This window comes from Pagrus major, chromosome 9 (assembly GCF_040436345.1).
Source record: "Pagrus major chromosome 9, Pma_NU_1.0".
NCBI classification, from domain to species: Eukaryota; Metazoa; Chordata; class Actinopteri; order Spariformes; family Sparidae; genus Pagrus; species Pagrus major.
The window spans coordinates 17,973,007-17,995,799 of NC_133223.1; the positions used below are offsets into that span (position 1 = coordinate 17,973,007).

The 22,793-nt window shown below is 39.4% G+C and overlaps 1 protein-coding gene across 2 annotated transcripts; it reads right to left on the reverse strand.

Moving 5' to 3' along the window:
- Positions 1 to 1,069: 1,069 nt before the first annotated feature.
- On the reverse strand, positions 1,070 to 21,365 carry itga6a (integrin, alpha 6a). Of its 2 annotated transcripts, XM_073473831.1 has the most exons (26): positions 21,101 to 21,365; positions 11,954 to 12,078; positions 11,775 to 11,854; positions 11,423 to 11,684; positions 11,129 to 11,260; positions 9,423 to 9,636; positions 9,038 to 9,231; positions 8,858 to 8,952; positions 7,052 to 7,179; positions 6,874 to 6,963; positions 6,724 to 6,785; positions 6,460 to 6,629; positions 5,872 to 6,015; positions 5,657 to 5,772; positions 5,158 to 5,320; positions 4,895 to 4,981; positions 4,729 to 4,808; positions 4,565 to 4,642; positions 4,375 to 4,477; positions 4,112 to 4,288; positions 3,907 to 3,996; positions 3,716 to 3,823; positions 3,524 to 3,622; positions 3,292 to 3,417; positions 2,427 to 2,554; positions 1,070 to 1,934 (listed from the first exon to the last, which is right to left on the reverse strand). In XM_073473831.1, the coding sequence occupies exons 1-25, from the start codon at positions 21,289 to 21,291 to the stop codon at positions 2,447 to 2,449; spliced, it is 3,222 nt and encodes a 1,073-aa protein (XP_073329932.1). In that variant the 5' UTR covers positions 21,292 to 21,365; the 3' UTR covers positions 1,070 to 1,934; positions 2,427 to 2,446. The 2 variants fall into 2 exon arrangements, with proteins under 2 accessions (XP_073329932.1, XP_073329933.1); XM_073473832.1 differs by lacking the exon at positions 2,427 to 2,554 and having other exon boundaries at positions 1,691 to 1,934; positions 21,101 to 21,320.
- Between the last annotated feature and the right edge of the window lie 1,428 nt (positions 21,366 to 22,793).

Consider the following 22,793-nt stretch of genomic DNA (forward strand, 5'->3'; position numbering starts at 1 on the left):
TTACCCTTCACACATACAGTGTCCCTGTAACATTTCAGTATCTCGTGATGGGTGTTATTTTTGAGACATGACGATGGAAATCAGTTTTTGCTTTTATACATAGAGCTGAAACGTTTGCTTCAGTGTTTCCTCTACATTCATTTGGAAGTGGTGGACCACTGCAGCCAGAAAAAAATTGAAATTGAACATGTAATTGTTCGAATAACTAATAGTGTTGTATTCACTTATAGACCAGCAGGGATGGATGCAGAACAAATACCAAAAATGACCCTCCTGCTCCCACAACTACAAAACAATCAAAAAGGAAACACTACTTAGTCGATCATTATCTCCTCTGTGACGGTAAACTGAATATCTTTGGGTTGTGGACAAAACAAGAAATTTAAGGGGCTTTGGGAAACACTGATCGACCTTTTTCGAAATAACTAATTGATTAAGTGAGAAAATAATCATTCGTAGCAGCCCTAACTGAATATCTGTGGGTTTTAGCTCATTAAAATAAATCTATTCACGTTAAGCTCTGGGCAACTGACGAAATGGGCAGATAAATTGAGAATGGAACTGATCATTAGTCACAGCCCTACTTTTATATCGGCTATTTTAAAGGGGCTCTATGTAATCATTTGTAGCATTTTATTTGTATTTATCACTTTTTTACTGGCCATATGTGAGCGTATTGTAACATGACATGAAAAATGACACCTTCCCTGTCCCTCTCGGTTGTCCGTACAAGCCTGTGGACGGTTCGTTGAAGTTGTTTAATGCTGCTGGAGTTCTCCAGTGCCTCGTCCAAATGACCTTAGAGAGCAGCAGTAGCTAAGTTAGTTTGGAAATGGAGCCCGCTAACATAAACTAACGACCGGCTTCCAACACAACACAGAAGATCCACAGAGCTCCTTTAAATGTGAATATTTTCTGGTTTCTTTACTGCTCTATGACAGTAAACTGAGTTCATAGACCTAATAATTGATTGAAATCATTCACCAGATAAAGGGTAGATAAAAATGATCATTACTTGCAGCCCTACTTTGCAATAGGCTATATGAATAGTAATGAAATTGCACAGTGGTAACCCAGTGTTTAAAAATGTTTATTATACAATTCGACAAGTAAGACATTGACATTGAATGAAATCTATAAAACACATTTCAGCTACTTTTCACCAGCGTCCCTTGGGATTCCTTACATGGAACAGAAAGACTTAGTTCAGTGACGACCTACAGTACAGTGGATGCTACCTGAATGCCACAATAGTGAGAAGAGGTGAAGAATAAATGTGTGAAAAAGTTCCTCAACTTGCTTTTAAATGGTCACTTATACATTTTTAATTATTGTACCTACATGTCATTCCAAAGACGAAGTTGTTTTGTTGGAAAGTACTGAACTAGACACATAAAGAGCAACAACAGATGTACAGATTTACATTCACATGACACTGAGCTGGCTGTACCTTCCTTGCATAGACTTTTAGTAAGACAGTACAACTCCACAGACACAGCAGTAAACTTTGCCCTGTGTTGATCCGCTGCAGGCAAACATAAGACTGAAAAAAAAACTCTTTGGCTGCATGAAATTATTTTTATCAAAAAATAAATATACAGTGTGCAGAAGAATTTCAATATATACAAAATTTACAAACAACAATTCATCATCTATACAGTGTAAAAATCCAAAGACATGAACCAGACTAATTCCTGAAAAGGATTACCTACAATCATTTTTTAAAAATCACTGACCGTCGTGTTCAAAAACAAAAGGCTTGACGATTTTTACGAGTAACTTTCATTGTCAATCCAAGAGGTCATCCACTGCTTCCTCTCAAAAGCATCAAGCTTCACTGTTCCGTCTTTATACTCGGGAGTTTCCTTTCTAATCCGCACGGCGTGGTAACGCGGGACGCTGTCGTCACGTTTGGAGCGTTTGAAGAACCCACACTGAGGAGGGAGAATTCAAAAAATAAATAAATGCTTTATTAAAAACAGATGCATGTCAGCAAACATTCATGCAGGAGAGAGATGTGCAGGAATGTTAAGCATGCTTTTGCAGTTTTGAATGAGACATTTCAAACAGCCAAGCAGTCAAAGCGATGTCAGCAAAAGCGGCTGCAGAGCACAGAACAATTACAGCGAAAAATTGATCTCAAGGTGGAAAATATGAAGCCTGCTGGTAAGAAAATGCATTGATTTTTTTGTCAAAATTCAGAGACACATATTGTACAAATATCAGAAACATTAACAAGTAAGAGGTTACAATTTTATGTTCGATTTAGGCAACAAAAAAAAATGCAAATTGTAAATTTTCCTTCCTCGGCTCAGTACAATATGTGTCTGATTGAATTTTTCTGCATAAGTCAGCTGATTTGAAAGTGAGTTCATTAGTCGGTGCAGCAGTAATCACACTCCATGCTGCCAGCTTGTTTTTTTTACCAATGTTCACAGAGTATAAATCAGGCCTCAGCAGACAGTTTGTCTTTGTCAGAGGGCTGAACATGGATCTCTGCCTTGTGATATGCAGCATCGTATTCGTCTTTTGTTGCTCTCTTGAAGAAGCCACACTGAGGGGGAGCAAGGGTGATGAAGTGTTAATGATAGTCAACAGCCAATATGATTTCTTCCAGTAAAACACCAGAGGAAATACATTTTATTAAGGAAATGCTTCACCTGGACAGTCAAGTGTCGATGCTTGAATGTCACCAGACAAAAATTAAATGTTAAATATTTCAATAAATCAGTTCTCATATTTATCTTCACACTGACATAGAATATATTTGACCTTTTACACAGTTGAATACTCACTTGAACGCAGCTTTACAGTAAATGGAAGGTCGTAGTCATTTGAAGAATCATTTGCAATTTGGAAAATAAGCATATTCTCTTTCTGGCTGGGAGTTACATAACAAGATCAACACCACCGGTGTCTCTGAGCCCAATAGATAATCTGGGACATAACTACCCATTATACAGTATGTCGAATTGTATAATCTTTTGTATAATGTGTTGTTGCTGTTTTTATTTTTGTTGTGGTTATTGTTTATTTGACATTTCACACTTTGTTTTTTGTACAAACTAATAAAAAACGAGATATAAAGTGTTAAGTAGTGATTATAAGTGATTATAAACATTTAAAAAATATTCTTTTTTGAAGTTTTCTTTTTCTTTTTTATTATTATTTGTATTGTTCACAGATGACACAGTTTCTGACCCAATTTCTCTAAAGGCTTCAATGATTTTTATTTTTTATCACCTATTTTCATCCCATGTAATCCTTTTTTATTACAGTCTCTGTACTCACCTTCCAGAGCAGAAACACCAACAAAGCCAAAATCAAGATGCCTGCAAGAACGGCCACCAGGATGATCCACCAGGGAACTCCAGTGTGCTGAGCTACGGCACTCTCTGGGGACACTGTCACTATCACCTGCAATGAAACATCACAGGCAGGAAAACCGAGATATCAGGTGAGTTAGGATCAAGATAGCGAACACCAGCGGTGGAAGAAGTATTCAGAACCTTGAGCAACTTACATCAGTGTCAGGAGTTTTCAGGATCATGTTTTTAGGCTGACTATGCAAGACGAGCGAGGCCTTCACAACGATATGCAAGTGTGAGAGAGAGGCATAATCCTGTGTAAAAACAAAAACAGCTGCTCAGGGTGGACAGTCACAACAAATCACTCTGATGAGACACACGGAAACAGTTAAAACACGTCACGTTACCTCAATAAAGGTCGAGTTCCAGAGGCGAGACCTCAGCTCAACTGCTGTACCGTCGAGGCCCTGCAGGGGGCATTTGAGCTCCACACATTTGATGTCATTGTCACATGACTAGGGAGGAAAGAGTCTATTACACATCAGAACAATCTATACTTTTAAAAAAACAATGTGAATACATCCATACAAACACTCACCAATACTTTATTTTTGCCTGACAGTGAAGACATTTTGGCGACAGGTTTTCTCTCTCCAATTTCACGTTTGGTCCTGGACGCAGACGACTCCTGAAAGCACGTCTCCTCGTTAATTCAAGTTGAAATTAAGCAGTGCAGGTTTGCTGATAATGGCAGATTTCTGGCTAATGCTGTAGTAGAGGAAATAAAGGTTTAAAAGTTCTACCCGGATGTGTTTGAGAGAGTTGATCTCAGACTCAGGAGAGCAGAGGATCTCCTGCGGTCCTGTAGAAGAGATCTTCACCAGGTACAGAAGCCATTTCCCATTTATGTTAAACTTGGGCCACTGAATGTGCAGCGAGGCTTTGACAGGAGACTTCAGAGTTTTCCACACGTTGTTTATCTGAAGAAGAAATCATTACGTTACAACTTAGCTGCTTTAAATGCTAAAACCATCAATTATATGACAGCAGCTGTGAATAAACTCACTCTGAATGTGTAGTTAATCAAACTTCCAATCTCTTCTTCTGTCTTCATGGCACTTTCACCTTTCACAACACCTCCAAAAGACACCTGATTAGGGCTGGCCTCCCTGTTGAAAACAAGCAAAAGTATTTATTACACCTACTGTTGGAGATACTGTGTATTTATTGTGGTTAAACAATAGTTTAACACTCACCCAGAGACCAATAACGGCAATTCAATGATTACTTTAGCCTTTACTTTAATGGAAGCAATGTTTTCTTGCACACTTGTCCTGAAAGAAAAAAAATACACCGGTATAAAACAATACTTTTATTTACTCATACATGTGCAGAACACCTATACCTGAGCAGCACTTACGTTTGGAGCTGCAGGTCAATGTCAATCTCGGTGGTGTCCAGAGTCATACCCACAGTGCTCAGGATGATGTAAAATGTAGTCTGATGAAAGAAAAAAAAAAAAAGTTAAAACATCTACAGCAGCAGAGCATCATGATAAACATCTTAAACTTAAAACAAGTCCGTACCTTGGAGTTGCTCTTAAAAGGATTCCCCAGCTCACAGTCTGCCTGAGAGCCGTTCTGATTGGCTGTGCAGATGATCGGCTTCTCCACCTGGAAAAAAAATCAATCAGTGATTCAGAGTGTAATTACAATATACAGAAGTTTTGCCCTGATTTCTCAAGTTTATAACATTCTTACTTTTTTCAGTGGCAGTAGTATGGTAATGTAAGTAACATAACGCCCACATGGGGTCACTAGTGCAGCTGCACACTTTTACTCTTGTTTACCGTTGTTTGCTGTGAGCGGACTCCAGAATATGACACAATATCGGGGAAAGTCCCAACCAGCTTCGCCTCGTAAGCGTCGTCTCCGTTCATGTTGTTGACCGTCACCCGCAGAGCCAAGTCCTTCCTCTCGTAATTCAGGTGAAACACGGGGACGTTTTTCTTGCTGCAGATACAAAAAAATAACAACTCACTTCAGGCTGAACTTTAGAGAAAACAGAAGACTTACGATTTGTTGTTTTCATATATTAAAATACTCAACAAGAACATTGTATCCAACCATTTCATTCTTGCACATCCAGCAGACAGAGGGCAACATAGAGTCTTGTTTCACAGTAATAAATCTTCTTTTAGCTCTGGTTGGTACACCCTGGTTATGTGCTGGACAGGCAACATACTGTCTTTTTGATTGATTGTTAATATTAAAATTTAATCTAGATTTGATCCATGAGTTTGACCTTGTCTTACACATCTTCACTTGAGTTCAATTGTAAGAACTCACGTGGGTAACTCTGTGTACTTTTCCAGGTTGTTTGGTTTGTAGAACAGTTTGTACTCCATCTTCAGGTTACTGCGGCAAATATGATCACTTCCACATCCCTCTTTTACAAAGTTGACCTGCAACACAACAAATAACAAAAAAAGTCATGTACAAACTTTGCTCTGTGAACAATTTGTCATTAACCAAATAATAACCGTCGTAGTCTGAATATTTACCTCAATGACGTCTTTGCTCGGCTGGGAGGAGTCTAATATGGGCATCAGTTGAGGGAGGCCGTTCCTCATCTTCTGTCGTTTAGTACTCACAATTTCTGCAGACACCTCAACGGGAATGCTGCGCATCTTATCCTTGAGATTGTCCTGTGCAAATCAGAAACAGTCATGATAAGATGGAGTACAGTAACTGCTTCTTCTTGGGTTGTTTAAATAGATCAGAGTTATATTGAAAAAATGCTTTTGTTATTAAGTAACTATGCTCTCCTAAGAGCTGCCTGAGAAGCATTTTAAGATTCAAGCAGACATGACCAAATATACAAAATATCAGATTTGTGAGAAAATATCTGTGGCTTTTACTGTCACAAGATCACAAGCTTTCCACCACAAAAACACATTTCTGTGACATGATATTTTTGGCACATACAAAAATAACTAAATACACCTTTCTGTTTTACTAGCACCCAAATATTTAGCACGTATTGGCTGAGTGTGTCTATATCTTTCTAACACTAACTCAAATTGTTTCTGACCCTCTGAGTGGATTGTATGCTGCAAATGTGATTTAACTATGTGGCAGACAGGTTTTACCTTTAGCTTGGCGATTATCTTGACGCATGATTCCTGCTTTTGGCCGCGGAGGTCTAAGGTGCCGTTAAACTGGTAGTCCGTGTCAGCGTGGGATTTGTTCAGGAACATGACTCTGGAGGGCAGCCCCTGTTTCCTGCGATCTCCATCTGCCTCGACAGTATAGCTGATAGCTGCAGTGCAGAGAGAAACGCAGGTAAGAACGACAGAACAAGTCTTGGATTTATAAATTCATTAATTACTTATTTTTCTAAACATTTTACTTACTGAGTCGTGGGTTGTAAGATGCAGGGTTTGCTTTGTAGGTGAAGCACGCGTCCACAGTGAAGCTAAGGACAGAAAAGTTATGTTTAACATTTCTAACAGAGGAAGTTTTGACTCTGAGGTCTGTTGATGTATGAATATTAGAACACCCACCAAATGCTGCTCCCACAGGTTTTAATTGTGAGGTCGATTTCCTGTGGAGATACTTTGACAGCCCTCCTGATGCTAATGACCGGCCGAGCCCTGAAAGAAACGTAGTTCAGTGAAGTTGTGATATAAATCAGTCGGGTTTAAATTAACTAATAATAATAATGTATATTTGGCCAATTACCTATAGATTAGAGCTGAGTCTGACAGAGAGCCGACAGCTACGTCTGGGTAAGAGTTACTGTCCAGGTCCATGTTCCCTGCCAGAGAATATCCAAACAGTCTCATGTTGTGCTGTTTTCCTGAGAGGATCTGAAGGAAGATAATTTAAGAATGAATGCAAAGTTAAAAAGGAAACTTTTTGACTTGATCAGCAAGTTTATGAAATAACATACCATTGAAATGTTACTTGTTTAGTGTTGAAGACTTTTGACAGACGATATTTCCATAAGACTATGTATTAATGTTAATTATACCAAGGTCTCAATTAAATCCTGATAAATGGACACCTACGGAATTAATTAGCTCAAGTAAAACTGTTGGTCCACCGTTTTAAATGAATGTATATCTAAAATGAGTAACCATAGCAACAGGGACCCGTTTGAAAATTATTGAAGCATGTTAACAAGCAGTGCACCATCCTCTGAAGACCACAGGATGGCACCAGTAACACATAAGCTGTAAGAAGTAGCTCACACTGCCTCCTCTGAACAAACTGATACTTGCTATTAAAAGCGATGATCTCACATGGCTCACGTGGCCGGATAGTTACCGAGTCTTGTTTAACCTAATGTGAAATTAAATTTACTGTTTGTCACCTGTACGCAAAGTTACTGACTTTGAATCTTAATCTAACATGACGTTAGCTTTCTGGCTCATAGCTGTGCTGTATATAGGGTTGATCCTATTTACTGGAGAAGTGAACAAAGTCTCCATTGTATAAGAACCTTATGGGATTGTAATGATGATACCGGCTTTTAGTCAAACCTTAACGTGTTGCCAAGGAAATGGAGTTACTGCTTCTGGATTACTCAAGATATTATATCATATACAATGCCCGATAATGGTTTACATTGCAAGGTGTACATTAAATGGCCTCGGCGGAGTCTGTTCCTGATTATGGACACCTTGAAGAGCATTATCCTTTATGAAGGGCTTTATTGATCATCAGATGGAAAAGCTCCTGTCCACAGAAAGGTTTCTCAGAAAGCTCAATCCTGCAATAACTTAATTGTTGGTCACTTGGGGGCAGCAGGAATAAGCTGAGAACACAAGGCTAACATATTATCAGCTTTCTAAGGGCTACTTCAGTGACATCTGCCACATCTTTCAAACTACACAGCCACAGGTTGTCTATTAAACTGATCTTCATGTGTAGAATTGGTTTGTGGCTCTTTAAGTTGATAGAGCAACCTTGTTGCAGTAACAGTTGCTTATTTACTCATCCAGCAATTACAGAGCAATCTTATCATTTCAATTGGAGTCCGTTTTCTGGTCACCTTGCAAATGTTAGTCTCTACCAACTCCTACAGGTAATAGTTTTTTAAACATGGGTAAACTATTTTAGTAGTAATGAACTTCTTTCCCAATGTCACAAATACCAACAGTAGAATGCAGCATGGAGGAAAGTGACAATGTTACAGAGGTAACTTTTCATATCTTTTTCAAACTCAATGCCGACTGAATGATGTTCTAGCGCTGCTTTATTTATGCGCCAGTGTGCTTTACTTCAACTTGTGTCATAGCATTGTACCACAAAAGAGGCGAAACTTGTGTTTCTACCCGGGATCATGTTTCCAGTCGAGGGACTGAACGAAAACAGTCAAGTTGTGGGCCGGAAAACCAAAAGAAACTATAAAGTGGAGTAATAATTCTCTCTCTGGGTTCATCAAAATGACCCACTCCTTTCACATGTAAGCAGTCATGTGATCCATTGCTAAAACGAAATATTGATTATAGCCGCTTCAAACGAAGCTCCGCGTAAACCAACCTGAGCAGGGCTGGTTTTGATTCCCTGCGCAGAGCCATGATAAATGTAGACTTTCCCTGCCCCGCCGTCATCATAAGGAGCTCCAACTGCGATGTCTGTAGAAAGAAGAAATAAACCAGTTAGCTTGACAGCAACTGATAGAGAAAACATAAATAAGCTACAAAATGACAGCTAAATTACCTTCATATGAGTCTTGATTGATGTCTCCAATGTTCTCCACTGCCAGTCCAAACATGGAGTCTTTGGTGCCGTTCAAACGCACAGGAGTGATTCTGTCCCACCTTCCCGCCTGGTTGATGTAGACGTAAACAGCTCCTCCAACGTCTCTGTCCTTCATGTAGAACTGAGGAGCTCCAACAACTATGTCTTGCCATCTAGATTAAAGAAGGGAGGTAAATATTTGTAAGTAAGTCAGGTCCCAAAATCTCAGAGCTAATGATGTTTTTCTTATTCCTGTGTTTACTTTTACTTATATTGTGACTTCTATGAATGTTGCTGTAAGACTTATTTACCAATAACATTAAATAATATGTATAGTGAAAGAAAAATAAAGGCAGTTTCCTACCCGTCACCGTTCAGGTCAACTACGGCCACGTCATATCCAAAGGAGGATGCGAGTCCCGGCCCGAACAAGGTGTGCTCCACCAATAGTCTGCTGGAGGCGTCGCTCTCTTTCCTCAACAGGACCACAGCTCCACTGTGATTGGCTCTGGGTGCTCCAGCCACCACCGTCAGGCCACGACCCCTGGTGATTTTGTGTCCCGAATCGAGGGAGAATCCTAATGTGTGAGACAAAAACGGGACATTATACACTTGTTAAAGGTTGACTTCACAGCAGAGCTGTTTGTGTTGAATGTGCTGTGTGTATTGAACTGTAATAGATAATTCAGGTGTCCCTAAAGTGGCCACTGAGTGTACGTTTGGGCATTGTATGCCTTCATTGCAGGCCAACGACCGAGAGGCCATATTTCTACATTCCCTATGTCTGACCTGTAAAGATTAGAATTTAAATTGGAATTTAAATGTGTCAAAACACTTTTTATTTTTTCTCTCTGCTTTGTTAATTAGTTTCCACAGTTGAACAAGAAACATCATATATACAGAAATACAGATAAAAGGAACTCCTTTGTAAATTTAGAAGTAGGTGTCAGTTTGATTCTTGTAAAGTCCCTCTGCTTAAACAGCCTAGGTTAATACTTTTTAATGAAATAAGAGTATTTATGTGTCAAACAACAGACAAAACTAATGAATGGGCTACTAAAAATACTCAACAAATGCGATTGTCAAAAGTAAAACTAAGAAAAAATAAAAATGTAAAAGTAAAAAAGCTAACCAAACGAAATCATGGTCGCATGACTTCAATGTCATCACCACTGAGCTTCTTACTACACTATACTATACACACTTTACTATAAATTGATCAGTCTACAAATTGTCAAGTTAGAGCTAGAATTATATGCATCTAAAGTCGGCCTGTACGGACAGACTAGGAGTAGATGAGTCTCTGTGTTCGGCATGATGACATTTATTGTCCCTGACAACTTCTGTAGTCTTATTTAGCCACTTGTATATATATATTTATGTCTTAGAACAAAATGTGAAAATCTCTTAAGCCTGTGCTAACCACAGCCATTATTTAAGGCACAGAACTGAAGACCCACTAAAAAAAATTGACGTTTGAAACAAAGTAACCAGAAGTGCAACAATTATAACTTTTTTACAGGTTTTAGGATTTATTCCTGCAGCACTGTATTGGACAGACAGTAGAGTAATGACAACCAATTAGAAGAGAGAGAGGACACAAAGATTCCTAGTTGGACACAAACCGGGGACATTGCAAGGTTCGAGGTTGACCATTAACCTCTGGGCCACCACGTCATTTCATTCTTGTATCTTTATCATTCTCAAATTATTGAGATTCAAATACATTTTTTTTCACGTTATAGCAGCAACAACACAGGTGGAACTGTTAACTGTAATGATGGCTCACTTACAGCAGTTACTGCAATGCAGCAATCGATGATGTTATGTTATATGATGTCTGATCATATTTCTTTACCAGTTAAACAGCAAAAGTCTATAAAATTGCGGGGGGGGGACTTTTACGCAATGATGACCACTAATCTCAACACAAAACGACACAATATAACCAAACAGTAAAACACAAAACAAAATTGAAAGCAATGCTTTGGGCTACAGATGCAGATGAGGAAGTGCTGAACAAAGTGACACACAAAAGTGGCTATATCTATTCTGTAGGTAGACACTCACCGAGGTAGCTGTTGGCAGGCAGAGGCACGAGCTCAGGGTTCAACTGATGCTCATCTCCAACTTCATACGGACCGTCATCATAAACTCCCATCTCAAGCAAAGTGTTGTTCTTTTGTTCCACCCGCACAATGCCTGCAGGGGAGGAGAGAGGACAGTGCAGTATAGATGCTAACAGGTGTAACCAAGAAGTGTTTACTTAGAATAAAAAGACATCCCATTACTTGTATTTTTAGAATGAGAAACTTGATTCTCCGACTCAATCCTCTAAGGCACTGTGTAGTTATTGTTAGGTACCTTTCCAGTTGTAAGCTCCTGGTGCTCCAAACACCACGTAATGGTAGTCCTTGGTGAAAGTGGCAGCCAAACCCTGCTGACAAGACCCAAACATCTCATGTCCTCTGGCTCTGCCCTCGCAGAAGTTCCAGTTGCCTCCGTCCTCATCAGAGTACTCGTCGATGGTCAGGTCCTGACTCAGGACGTAACAGCGGCCGGTGATGTCCCGGGACTCCTGAGGGGTGTCCACGAACAAGCGCCTCTGGTAGCGATGAGCACAAGTCTGACAGCACAAAACATAACTGAGTTAATTACCTTGATGACAGATGAGACCACAGCAAGACTGAAGGTTCAGACGCTCAGTTTGACTCACCACAATCTTTCCTCCAGGTCCCTGACTCTGAACCGTCACACCCATCCACTGATTCTCCTTGTTCTCAATACGCACGTTCTCTTTCAAAACAACACAAGACAAAGATATGAGCATAGATAGATAGATAGATAGATAGATAGATAGATAGATAGATAGATAGATAGATAGATAGAACTCACCTTCATTATCAAATTCAATGCGCTCACAATCATTGGACTGGGTGATTTCACATTTATAAAGGCCTCCAGTGATGTTGGCTTTCTGTTTTCCCAAAGCTCGAGCTCTGGGTGCACCAATCAACAGCCTGAAGTGAAACACAAAACAATACAAACAAGTAGTGAGATTTAATCATAACAAAGCAAGAAAGTTCTAGTTCAAAGACTAAATGCAATGAAGGTTTCGGTCTCGATCTCACACAAAGAGGACTCAGGACTACTCAAGCCCATACGGAAATATAGTTATACCTATAAGGCAGTATAAGATTATTGCATACATACAACCTCTGGGTATATGGAGATATAGGCTTATAACATATGTGAAATACGCAAATTGCAGCATGTTGGGGGTAGTTGGCTGGAGTTTCCCAGCATGCTTTAAGGCAATGCGTTTATGGCCATTAGCAAAAGTAAACTGTGTTTAACTGTGTTCGAAAGCACCACAAACGTTTCCTGTTATGCAAAAATTAGTGCTGATGTTCTTCACAAATGTTAATAATAGATAACGGTTACTGTTGTGGTAAAAGACTTCCTGAGATTTCAATTCTCTCTGCCCCGCAGGTCGAAACCTGCTACAATGACGTGAATTTCCACATATACTGTATGTAAGGAAAGATTCTTCCAAACATGTATAGTTTGTATATTGCACATTTATACAATTATGTTATATGTGTATAAATGATTTTATATGTGACATGCATGCTAAAATATGTCATTTGCATTCATGAGCATACATGTTTGTCTGGCTTGTACATAAATGTCAAATATAGGAACTTGGGAGCTCCCTGTCATCACCTTGATCTGCATCGTCACGTGCAGTAAATAATTTTCTACATTTCTAAGCTCCGGTGCAGCAGCTTGTTGAATTTAGTACATGTATGTGAGAAGATCAACAGTGACGGCGATGACATAGCAACAGCACCCTGTCTAGAAAAATGTTGCAACATGTCTTCTGTCTTCTTTCTTGTGATGCTGATATTATGGTTAACATTAGCAGAGGAACTGGTGCCACTTCTTCATTGCTGAATCTGATCGTCAAAGTAACAAAACAACACAAAACATCTCTTCAACTATGACTATGACTGTCAGCATCAGCAAGAATTAGCAGCAACACGGCTGAATAACCACATGATCAGCTGGGGACCACTGTTTTAAGTCATACCCCTCTCTCTCTCCCCATAGTATACAATATAATTTCACTGGAAGGATGATCCAGCCTGTGAAAAGCTGGTTGTGTTCAATCAGTCCCTCAAAGAGCTTTGTGATAAGAAACAAAATAGAAAACTTCAGCACGAGACAGTAGACTACTGTCCTGACATTCTGCAAAGGGCAGAGGAGCAGTGAAGCAGACAATTTGGAGTGTGTTCAGTGTTCAGTCCAACCATAGTTCACTGACCAGAGATTCTCCTCTAAACCCACAGGCTCAACAAGCATGAAGAGAGGACATGTTTGAAGGGTGACAGCAGCAGCCACTGAGATGATATCATCAGAAACACTTCTCTGATTAGAAGCGTTCATCAACTTCTCTTTCAAATGTCAGGACTAGACAGACAAAAATCAAAGACTCAATGACTTAATGTTACTCAATTCATTGACGTATTTTGTCACTTGGGACCTGACTTAATTCATTCACTCATTTTTTGTTAATTGTTTGCAAATCCTCTGGAGATGCTCTGGAAGGCAGGTAAAGAGGAAAGCATAATCACAGAGCAAAAAAGGACAAAAAAGGTATTTTAATAGTTTAAAAGAGTGCCTTGGAGTTTTCTTGTGATTGTTAAGCTTACACATGTCCCTATGTACCGTCAACTTATTTTGAGTCCAGGAAACGCTCCTACCCTTACATTTTTTTTAATTATAACATTTCATCTTGTGACGGCCCTCCTGCTTCAGCAGGACCTGCTGTCTGTGTTTCCCTTCGTCTGCTGTTGTGTCTGTTTCCTTGCAGATTGCATCTGTAACCTTTTACACACTGTCACACGGCATGCCATACCGTATTTTGCAAGACCTGTGTGATGGAAAGAGAACCAAAACTGGTCATATTTCCTGTCAGTGGCAGCCGAGTTCATCCTGCTTAGAAAAGTAACACTTAGAAAACAACAGAGAAACAAATATCCTTCATAGAAAACTAATCTAAATGTTGGCATGGATAGAGTTGCAGTTGCTATAGGGTGGACACAGCTGGTGGACCAATGACCGGATAGATTTTTGCTCACCAATCGACTGATGGACCAACAAATCACACACTTTCACACACACACACACACACACACACACACACACACACACACACACACACACACACACACACACACACAAACCTGACCTCCATGCCAATGATTGGCCTCTTGGGGCGAAAATTGTCATGGAAAGGGAGGGGAAATTTATATGGACCAACCAACCAATAGACAGAGTGACTTATAGAGTTACTGGTCAAACAAATCTAGACTATTAACAAAGTTCTTTATGTATTGTTTACGATGAGCATTAAGAGACATGAAACACTTGCAGCTGACTCGTAATGTGCTAAGTAAGCTTACGTTAGCTCCATGAGTTGGTTGGTTGCATGTTTTCAGACTTGTTTTACATAAATAAGGTAATGACGGATCGAACTTGCGCTACTGCCTAATAATATCATTAGGCGTATGAATTGAAGAGACTTCGTGCTGTGGCTATTTAACAACAGAAACTCAACTATATCTCAACTAGGTCTCCACCCACCCAAGCCACAGTCTGTTCACCCTGCTGCCATCTGGCAAAAGATACAGGAGTATCCGCTGCCGTACCACCAGACTACGGAGCAGTTTCATTCCCCAGACTCCTCGATTCATCATCAACACTCCATTTTCTAATATAGATGTAGCAGGAATCAAAGGACTCAAACATAGTTTTGATTTTTAAACCCCTGTAATTTAAAAAATGACAATAAATCTACCTTGTAACCCTGTAAATGTGTCATTTATGGTGAGCACTGAGAGACCTGAAAGTTCTGAAAACTTAAGACTTGACGTCAGCTCTCACACGAAAAAGCCTTAAAATCAGCTCTGCCACCTCACTTACAGTGTTATCGTGTCTCAGTCAGTGAAAATTGCTTACTACTTGACACCAATGACTACTAATCTACTGAAATAACATTCTTATCATTATCTGAAATGTCCTTTAAAGTGATTTTGAGGACCATGATGGTAAGCCTCACCATCATGTGTGAACTGAGGGGCATACTCACTGTGTTGGAATTTTCTCAAAGGACGGAGAGGAAATCCTCTCCACCCTTCACTCCTCCCTTAAAGTTCCTTCTGTAACCCACCTATTGATCTGTGGCTCTTGATTTGCTAAACAAGGGCTCTCCTGAGGTGGTCTGGTGTAAGACTGAGGACCAAACTGCAAAGCCTCTTTTCAAACAAAGCCCAGTGAAATGCAAATACAAACAAGAGCCTTCACAGAGACCCTTTCAATTTCACTTTTAAGCTCCTGAGCAGCAGTTTAGCCTCACGTGGGTGATACTTGATGTCAAGAAGAAACTCAATGTAAGGAACATTACTGTAATCTACAGCCTCAGAAATGACCACAGAGTTGAACAAATATATTAAATGTGATTGCATTATGCATTAGATTTAGAGCTGCAACAATTAACTGTCTCGGCTAGTAGTTTAAGTCATTTTCCAAGCCCAAGTGCCCAAAGGTTTGCTGGTTCCAGCTTCTCAAATGTCAGAATTTGATGCTTCTCTTTTTCATATGCGTCAGCACACAGAATATTTTTGGTTTGCAGACTTTTTGTCAAATAAAACAAGCAATCAAAATAGGTCATCTTCGGCTGTTCTGTTCTGATATTTTATAGACAAACTGATCAAACAATTAACTGAGAAAATAATCAGCAGGTTCATAGATAATGAAAACTGTTGTTAGTTGCAGCCCGATTTAAATTTCACAGGACGCTTACACAATGAAAATGCAATGACAAAAAGAATGCAATAACAGGTTTACAGGGTGTGAATGACCTGTCTGTAGAAGCATGTGCATCTATGCACAGGTAACAGTTCTAAAATTTCAAGTTTAAAGCTAATCTAAAGTACTTCTGTATCACCGACACATGCATACATGAAGTCCATGCAGGAAAACTTTATGAAGGGCCTGTTACACAGGTAAAGGAAAACACCTCCAACTTAACAGCAAAGCGACTCAGCAAAGTGACAGTTTGTTGAATTTAGCAAGTAGCTGAGGGATAACATTGACATTTACATGCAACACGCCAGTCTAGCAGACACATTAACCTGTTTTTCAGTCGGGGAAAAAGGCTAAATTCAAGTACTTTATCTTACTTTGTGCAGCGGGTATGTTGCAATATTTGCTGAAATGATAAAGTAGAATAAGTAGAGCTGCAACTAACCAGCTCTGCCAATTATTTTCATGATTAATCGCTTTATCTTTTAGTCTATAAAATGTTTAAAAAATTGTGAAATTCCCAGAGCTTGAAGTGATGTCTTTAAATTGCTTCTTTTGGACAACCAGCAGTTTAAAAATCCAAGAAACTCTCAAGTTACTATCAGTAAAACACACAAAAAGAGAAAAAGCAACAGATCTTTAAATTTCAGAAGGTGGAACCAGCAAATGTTTGACATTTTTGATTGAAAAATGACTTAAACAATTAATCAAATATCAAAATAGTCAGCAACTAATTTTCTTTCGATTCATTCTGTAATTGTTGGAGCTCTGTTATACTCAAAACAGCAACTTGTTCTGACAAGAAGTGGGATTCGACTAAAGCTGCAGGCTGTTATCCTTTATAGTCATCTAAAAGCAAACACACAGCACACAGTAAACCACTACAGAGCTGAAATACAGTCCCACCAATAAAAAAAAACTGATACAGTGGCTCATTATTATCAATATCGAATGTGCCTCCGATATCCAGTAGTGTATCCAGACTGCAGTGTTAAACCCCATCCCATCATGCAGCATGTCTTTCAGTGCAGTGTAAATGGGAATGCATAGTGACTGGTGTGGGTTTACACAGTGATCTCACTGCTCTTTGTTAACAGATGTGATCCAGCGCTCCCACAGCTGTGCACTCAAAGCCACAAGAACGGCTGCAGCTGTTCTAACTGTTTCAGTTTACACACACACACATAAATACATACTTTGATTGGCGCTGACCTGTGATTGACTGGGTATACATCACGGAAGACATCATGAATATTCACAACAAATACGGATCAACTTAAAGTAAAGAATACATTTAAAGACTTAAATAAGTTTTATAATTGACCTGTTTTAACTGTTTATTAACCATTCTCCATCTCTTCTCAAACTTCAGCGTAAACTCTGACTGGAATGTGTCTGCTGATGATTCACTGATGCGTCTAATCTATCAGGTTACATGTGCACAGATGGCCGTGCATGTCCAGTCAGTCAGCCATTTTCTTCGGTTTCATTCAGAGCATGTTATATCCACATCATTAACCCAACACATTATTCATGGAAGAGGCATCCAGTCGCCTCTTTGCAGGATGCCACATTATGTTCATTCTCATGTTGGAACATGGATCTCCTTGTTTCTTCCACTCATCACAAACCAATACGAGAAGGGCGGCATAATAACACTGATGTGCTCTCAATGAAGCCATTAGAGGAACAACACGGATAGAGTTGCATAAATGGTTGAAAACTATATGATAACAAATCACGTTAATCACCGGAATTTTGTTTTTAATTGCAGAAAAGAGGAGAAGATTTGGCTTTTAGCTCTGAATCCTGGAAGAGATGAAAGGCCAGTTTCATCTATCTAGTGACACAAACACATTCAGCGTTTAGACAGGAACCTGTAAAGGCCAGCGTTCTTTCCTCTCCTCGCTTCTGATTTATTATAATCACATTAATGAACACAGTGTTAGCCAGTGGTGTTTTACAGCTGCTAGTGATCATCATCAAACATGTGTTCGAATAAGAACAAAAGAGACAGATGCAGAGTGTGACACACCGCTAGCCTGTGGTTTCACTGAGTTGAGAGCGCTCAGTTAGTCAGGGCTGTTCATTACCTCCTTCTGAGAGCTCTACTGAACTTTCACTTGACTCGTCTGGCTGATTATCTCAGGGTCACATGAGGATTTAGAGCTTAGATCACAGCCGGGGAGCTGCTGGTTAGTCCATACCTTCCTCAGTTGCGAACTCAGTATGGGACGTTTCTATACAACACAGACTCAGTATTTTGTTGAGCAATTAATTGCCAGTAGAGCTGAAACAATTGGTCAGAAACATAAACAGATTATTAATAGGAAACCAAATGTGCTAAAACTTCCCTAATTCAAGCTTCTTATTCAAGGTGATCCGTTGCTTTTCTTTGTCAGGGGTGACTATAAAGTGAATATTTTTCAGTTTTGGACTGTTGATCAGACAGCAAAAGCAATTTGATGGCGTCACTTTGGCCTTCAGGAAATTGTTCATTTCTTTGCTATTTTTTGATCATTTATAGACCAGGGCTGCCCAAAGTAGGGACATCAGTTAGCTTAAAAAAATAAATAAATAAAAATAATAATAATAATTTTTAAAAAAAAAACACTTACCTCTTTCAGTATTCCTAATTAGTAAACTAAAATGATCAGAATGTGATGAAATCACAGTTTTGATGTTATGCCAAAGATGTCTATATATTATTACAGACATAACTACTGAAGTTGGCATGCTAACCAGCTAGTTTGTAGCTAGCTTGTACCTCAAGAGGTGACAGTCCGATAGTAAAAAAAGAAAACACCAACACTCGCAGGGTGCTCTGAGCTCCCAGTCCGGGCAGAGACGGCTAATATCACCGCTAGCTGTACAGTTAACTGAGCTAACTAGCTAAGAGCAGCTACACAGCAGTTAGCGGTTACTCTATTTGTTTGTGGCCAATTTTTACATATTGTATCTTTACATTTTGGCCCTTCAAGGAATAAAGTTTCGAAACTCCTGCTACAGACCAGGTGACTTATTGTGATATTAAAAATCATCCTTAGTGGAAGCTATAGTTGTTTGGGCTATAAAATGTCAGAGATTAGTAAAATAAATACCAATAAAATTTAACCTGACTTAAGCAAATAAGAATTTTTAGAAATGATGCAATGATGCTGTTTCTGTTCTCAAAAAGCAGTTTTTGCACATGTTAGCAGAATTATGTGTGGCATGTTTGTTTAATCAGGAGCAGCTTTCTGACAGATCAGCACGAGAGTGAGCTGAATCTTCACTCTCCTCTTACTTTTCCTGGCTTGAATCAGGCCATCGTCGCATTTAACGACTGTTTGACAAACATATATTACATTTCATGACTTTCACCCTCTTTACACTTGTCAACTCTGACAGATGTAAAAGCGCCTATTCCTGGGATGCAGAGTTCTTCGTGCACAAAAGAATCCTTGTCAAAACTCCTTCTTTATGACAAATTCCAGCTGAGCATGACCACTCTATTCACTACAACCATGAGCCGCCTGCACTAAAGTCAAAACACAAGCTAGATAAAATTCCTCAAGTTAAGCCTAATCTATGGGATCTTTGAGAAAACCGTTAAATCCTGTTATCAGAGCTTCTCATCATCGTTTCTCAACATGCTGCTGCAGATTCCTGCTAACCAGAGTACAACACAGTAGCTTGTGCATGCAGCCTCACCCTGGTCGCAGGCTTTGACACGCCACCCCCTCTCCTCATTTTAACCCCTGTTACACTTTGTGTGGCAGGATGACCAGACTCACCACACTGATGTCTGTTCTGCCCCCTCAGGGCTGCCCAGAGGAAATGGTTTACAGTAAGCATTGTAACGTCAGTAAGAATACTTGAAATGCTGCACTGAGGAAACATTTTACTGTTGAAACGCTCATCTTGGCACAAGCTGAAACCCTTTCCTGGATCACTTTTGTACTGTACTGCCTGAGATGTGTGACAGCTGAGCACAGGATGCATTAGTCATCTCGGTGAAGTCAGCAATGTTCATAAATGACACGTGACTGGTAAAACTGTGAAGTGGAAATACTGCTGCAGCGATTAATCGATAAATTGATTGGTTGTCAAGTATATGATAGTGGATTAATCAGTTTGAGTAATTTTTTTTTTAGAAAATAAAGTCATAATTCTCTGATTCCAGCTTCTTAAATGTGAATATGTTCTGGTTTCTCTTCCTGTGTCACAGTAAACTGAATAACTTTGGGTTGTGGACAAAACAAGACATTTGAAGACGTCCCCTTGGGCTTTGACCGACACCGATCTGCATTTTTCAACATTTTATAGACCAAGCAGCTAATCGATTAATTGAGAAAATAATCGATAGATTAATTGATGATGGAAAAACCTGTTATTTGCCACCTTAGGAAATACACTCGCTCAGTCCTTACTGTAAAAGAACCTTTGAGTTTTAGCTGAGCGCACTGCACTTACCACCAGTCATTAGTAGGAAATCACTGATTCTAACAGGAAAGCTGTAAATACATTAAAAACCTTTAAGTATTAACCATCTATCTTAGACTAAAATTTTCATTATTTATTAATTTATCACATATTTTTTTCCTACAGTCCAAAACCAAAGGATGCTCAGATCACAATGCAATAAAAGTGGGAAAAAGCTGATCAACTGACCAGTTAATCGACCAACAGTTGCAACATTACCTCTCCTCCCTCAGTTTGACCTTACAGGCACATTTGCATCACAATTATAACTATTGTTTATTCACTTGTTGTCCTTGGGCTTATTCCCAGTTTATATTCAAAGCACCACGGGGAGACAGTAAACCTCTTTTTACAATAAGAACAAAAACAAGCTTAAACTGACCAAAAACACTATGGGCTTTGGTGGATACAGTAACTTTTACAGGTTACTGCAATGCCAGTGGATGGAAATGAGTTTATAACTCTTACAAAGGTGGAATCCTTAATTTAAAAAAGATATTTCCTGCTCTGGATGAAGAAGTCATAACTTTAGACAAACAGAAATCAGGTGGAGGATCGTGAAAAGTTCAGATTTACTTCTGACAGTCATTTCTCTGAACCTGTCCGCTCAGGTGCTCTCATAACGGAGCTGCACTTCCGAACAATAACCACAAACAGATGAAAGATGTACATGAAAAGATTTGATGTAAAGTTAAAGACTTCACTCACAGTCTTTTATCCGGGTTGAGTTGCCGGTGCATGGCCAGAGAGAACCCGAACAGACTGCCCGGCTCTCCGTCCTTCCTGATGACATGACCGGTGTCCAGGTTGAAGGCGAGCACCAGAGTTGTCTCCAGTAAATAAGAATAAAATAAAAGTGCAGCAGAAGCGGCAGAGGGTCCTCCCTGCAGCAGCAGCATCGCAGCGCACCTGTCCAGATGTGTCCGGTTATAGTCCAAAGTTGAGAGCCTGTGACCCCGCTGCTGCTCTGCGCTCAGCCCGGTGCCGTTTGACTGAAGGCGGCTGCTGCTGCTGGTGTCCCCGCCGGGCTGTGCGCCTCTGCTCCACAGCGCCCCCACCGGTCACCGAGAGGAACAGCAGCGCTGCGGGAGGCTGCCTGGTGAAGTAAAGGGACATTTTTTATTTTTTTACCATAAGACTTTGAGGTAAATAATTAATATTGATTAATAATTGATAATAATTCAAAATGCCAGGCTAATTTAGTTAAACACAATCAAGGGCAGATAGATAATGATAATAATACATTCAATCAATCTTTATTTGGATAGTGCCAATTCACAGCAAAAGATATCTCATGACACTTTCTAATCGGAGCAGGTCATAAAGCAGCAATGAACATGATAAAATCTGATCATCATGACAAAACTACATATGCTCTCTATTTAAAAATATTAGCTGTTTGTAGGGTCATCTCATCTGTAGGCGGGCTCACAGAATGACAAACTCACATTTGTTTGATATGTAGTTTGATGAAATAAAGGCAATAGGTATAAAATATATCAGAATCTCAACATAATCAGCTCAAATCCTCTTTCAAATACATCCAAGCTGAAAACAAGATTTTTATATGCCAGACTCAGGATTCCACAGAAACTAACGCAGACTCATCCCTGCTTTGCTCCTCATCTACTGCTGTTAAAGCTCACACATGAAATACATTTCTTTCCATTTATTTATCAACCAAGTTATTTTTGGTTCCCAGATAAGATACATGTATTACATAAGATTTATACTGCTGGCACAGAAGGTAAAACAAACAAACTGCTCTCTAAATGCCAAAGTTACTGATACAGACCGGAAAATGGGGCCAGGGATGATTGAGCAAAACAAGAGCAGCAACAAGAGCAGCTTTGACATGATACATGATTCAAATACTAAATTCAAATTTCATCAACCTTCATACCATACATGGAAATTTAAGTCCATAGGCCAGTTTTCTCCCTTTCCTTCTAAATTACTTATTTAATAGGGCAAAACACAAATGATAACAGCACAATGTGATGTGAAATAGGTATTTTTTATTTCGTTGTATACTTGAAGGAGCTATGATCTTGGTTTTACTGGTCTTATACAAGAAGACAAATGATAAAGCAAAGGAGCAATGGTTGTTTTGCTATTTTAGTGGGGACAGATAAACAGCAAGTGTTACAGTCAGCTGGACAAATAAACCTCCCAAATTTGGCCAGACAAGGAGACAAGCTGCTGCAGGTCAGTAAAAGGCTGAGCTATCTTTGGAATAGTCAGAATTTCAGCCACTATCAGGATTCACTGGAAAAACGCTAACTTGCTGAATGACTTTAAATGGACAATATATTCTGGTTTGGGGGTTGATCATCCATCCATGAAAAACTGACTAAAATATTAACAATGCTCTCATCAATAACACCTGCTAAGGAACATG

What these genes read in the sequence shown, in the direction of transcription:
- itga6a (XM_073473832.1), bottom strand. Translation starts at nt 21,291, where the DNA reads ATGCTGCTGCTGCAGGGAGGACCCTCTGCCGCTTCTGCTGCACTTTTA. An exon ending in TCAAAACCAGCCCTGCTCAG is followed by an intron (nt 7,180 to 8,857) that starts GTTGGTTTACGC and finishes ATCTTCCTTCAG; the next exon opens with ATCCTCTCAGGAAAACAGCA. An exon ending in CTTTTAAGAGCAACTCCAAG is followed by an intron (nt 4,809 to 4,894) that starts GTACGGACTTGT and finishes TTCTTTCATCAG; the next exon opens with ACTACATTTTACATCATCCT.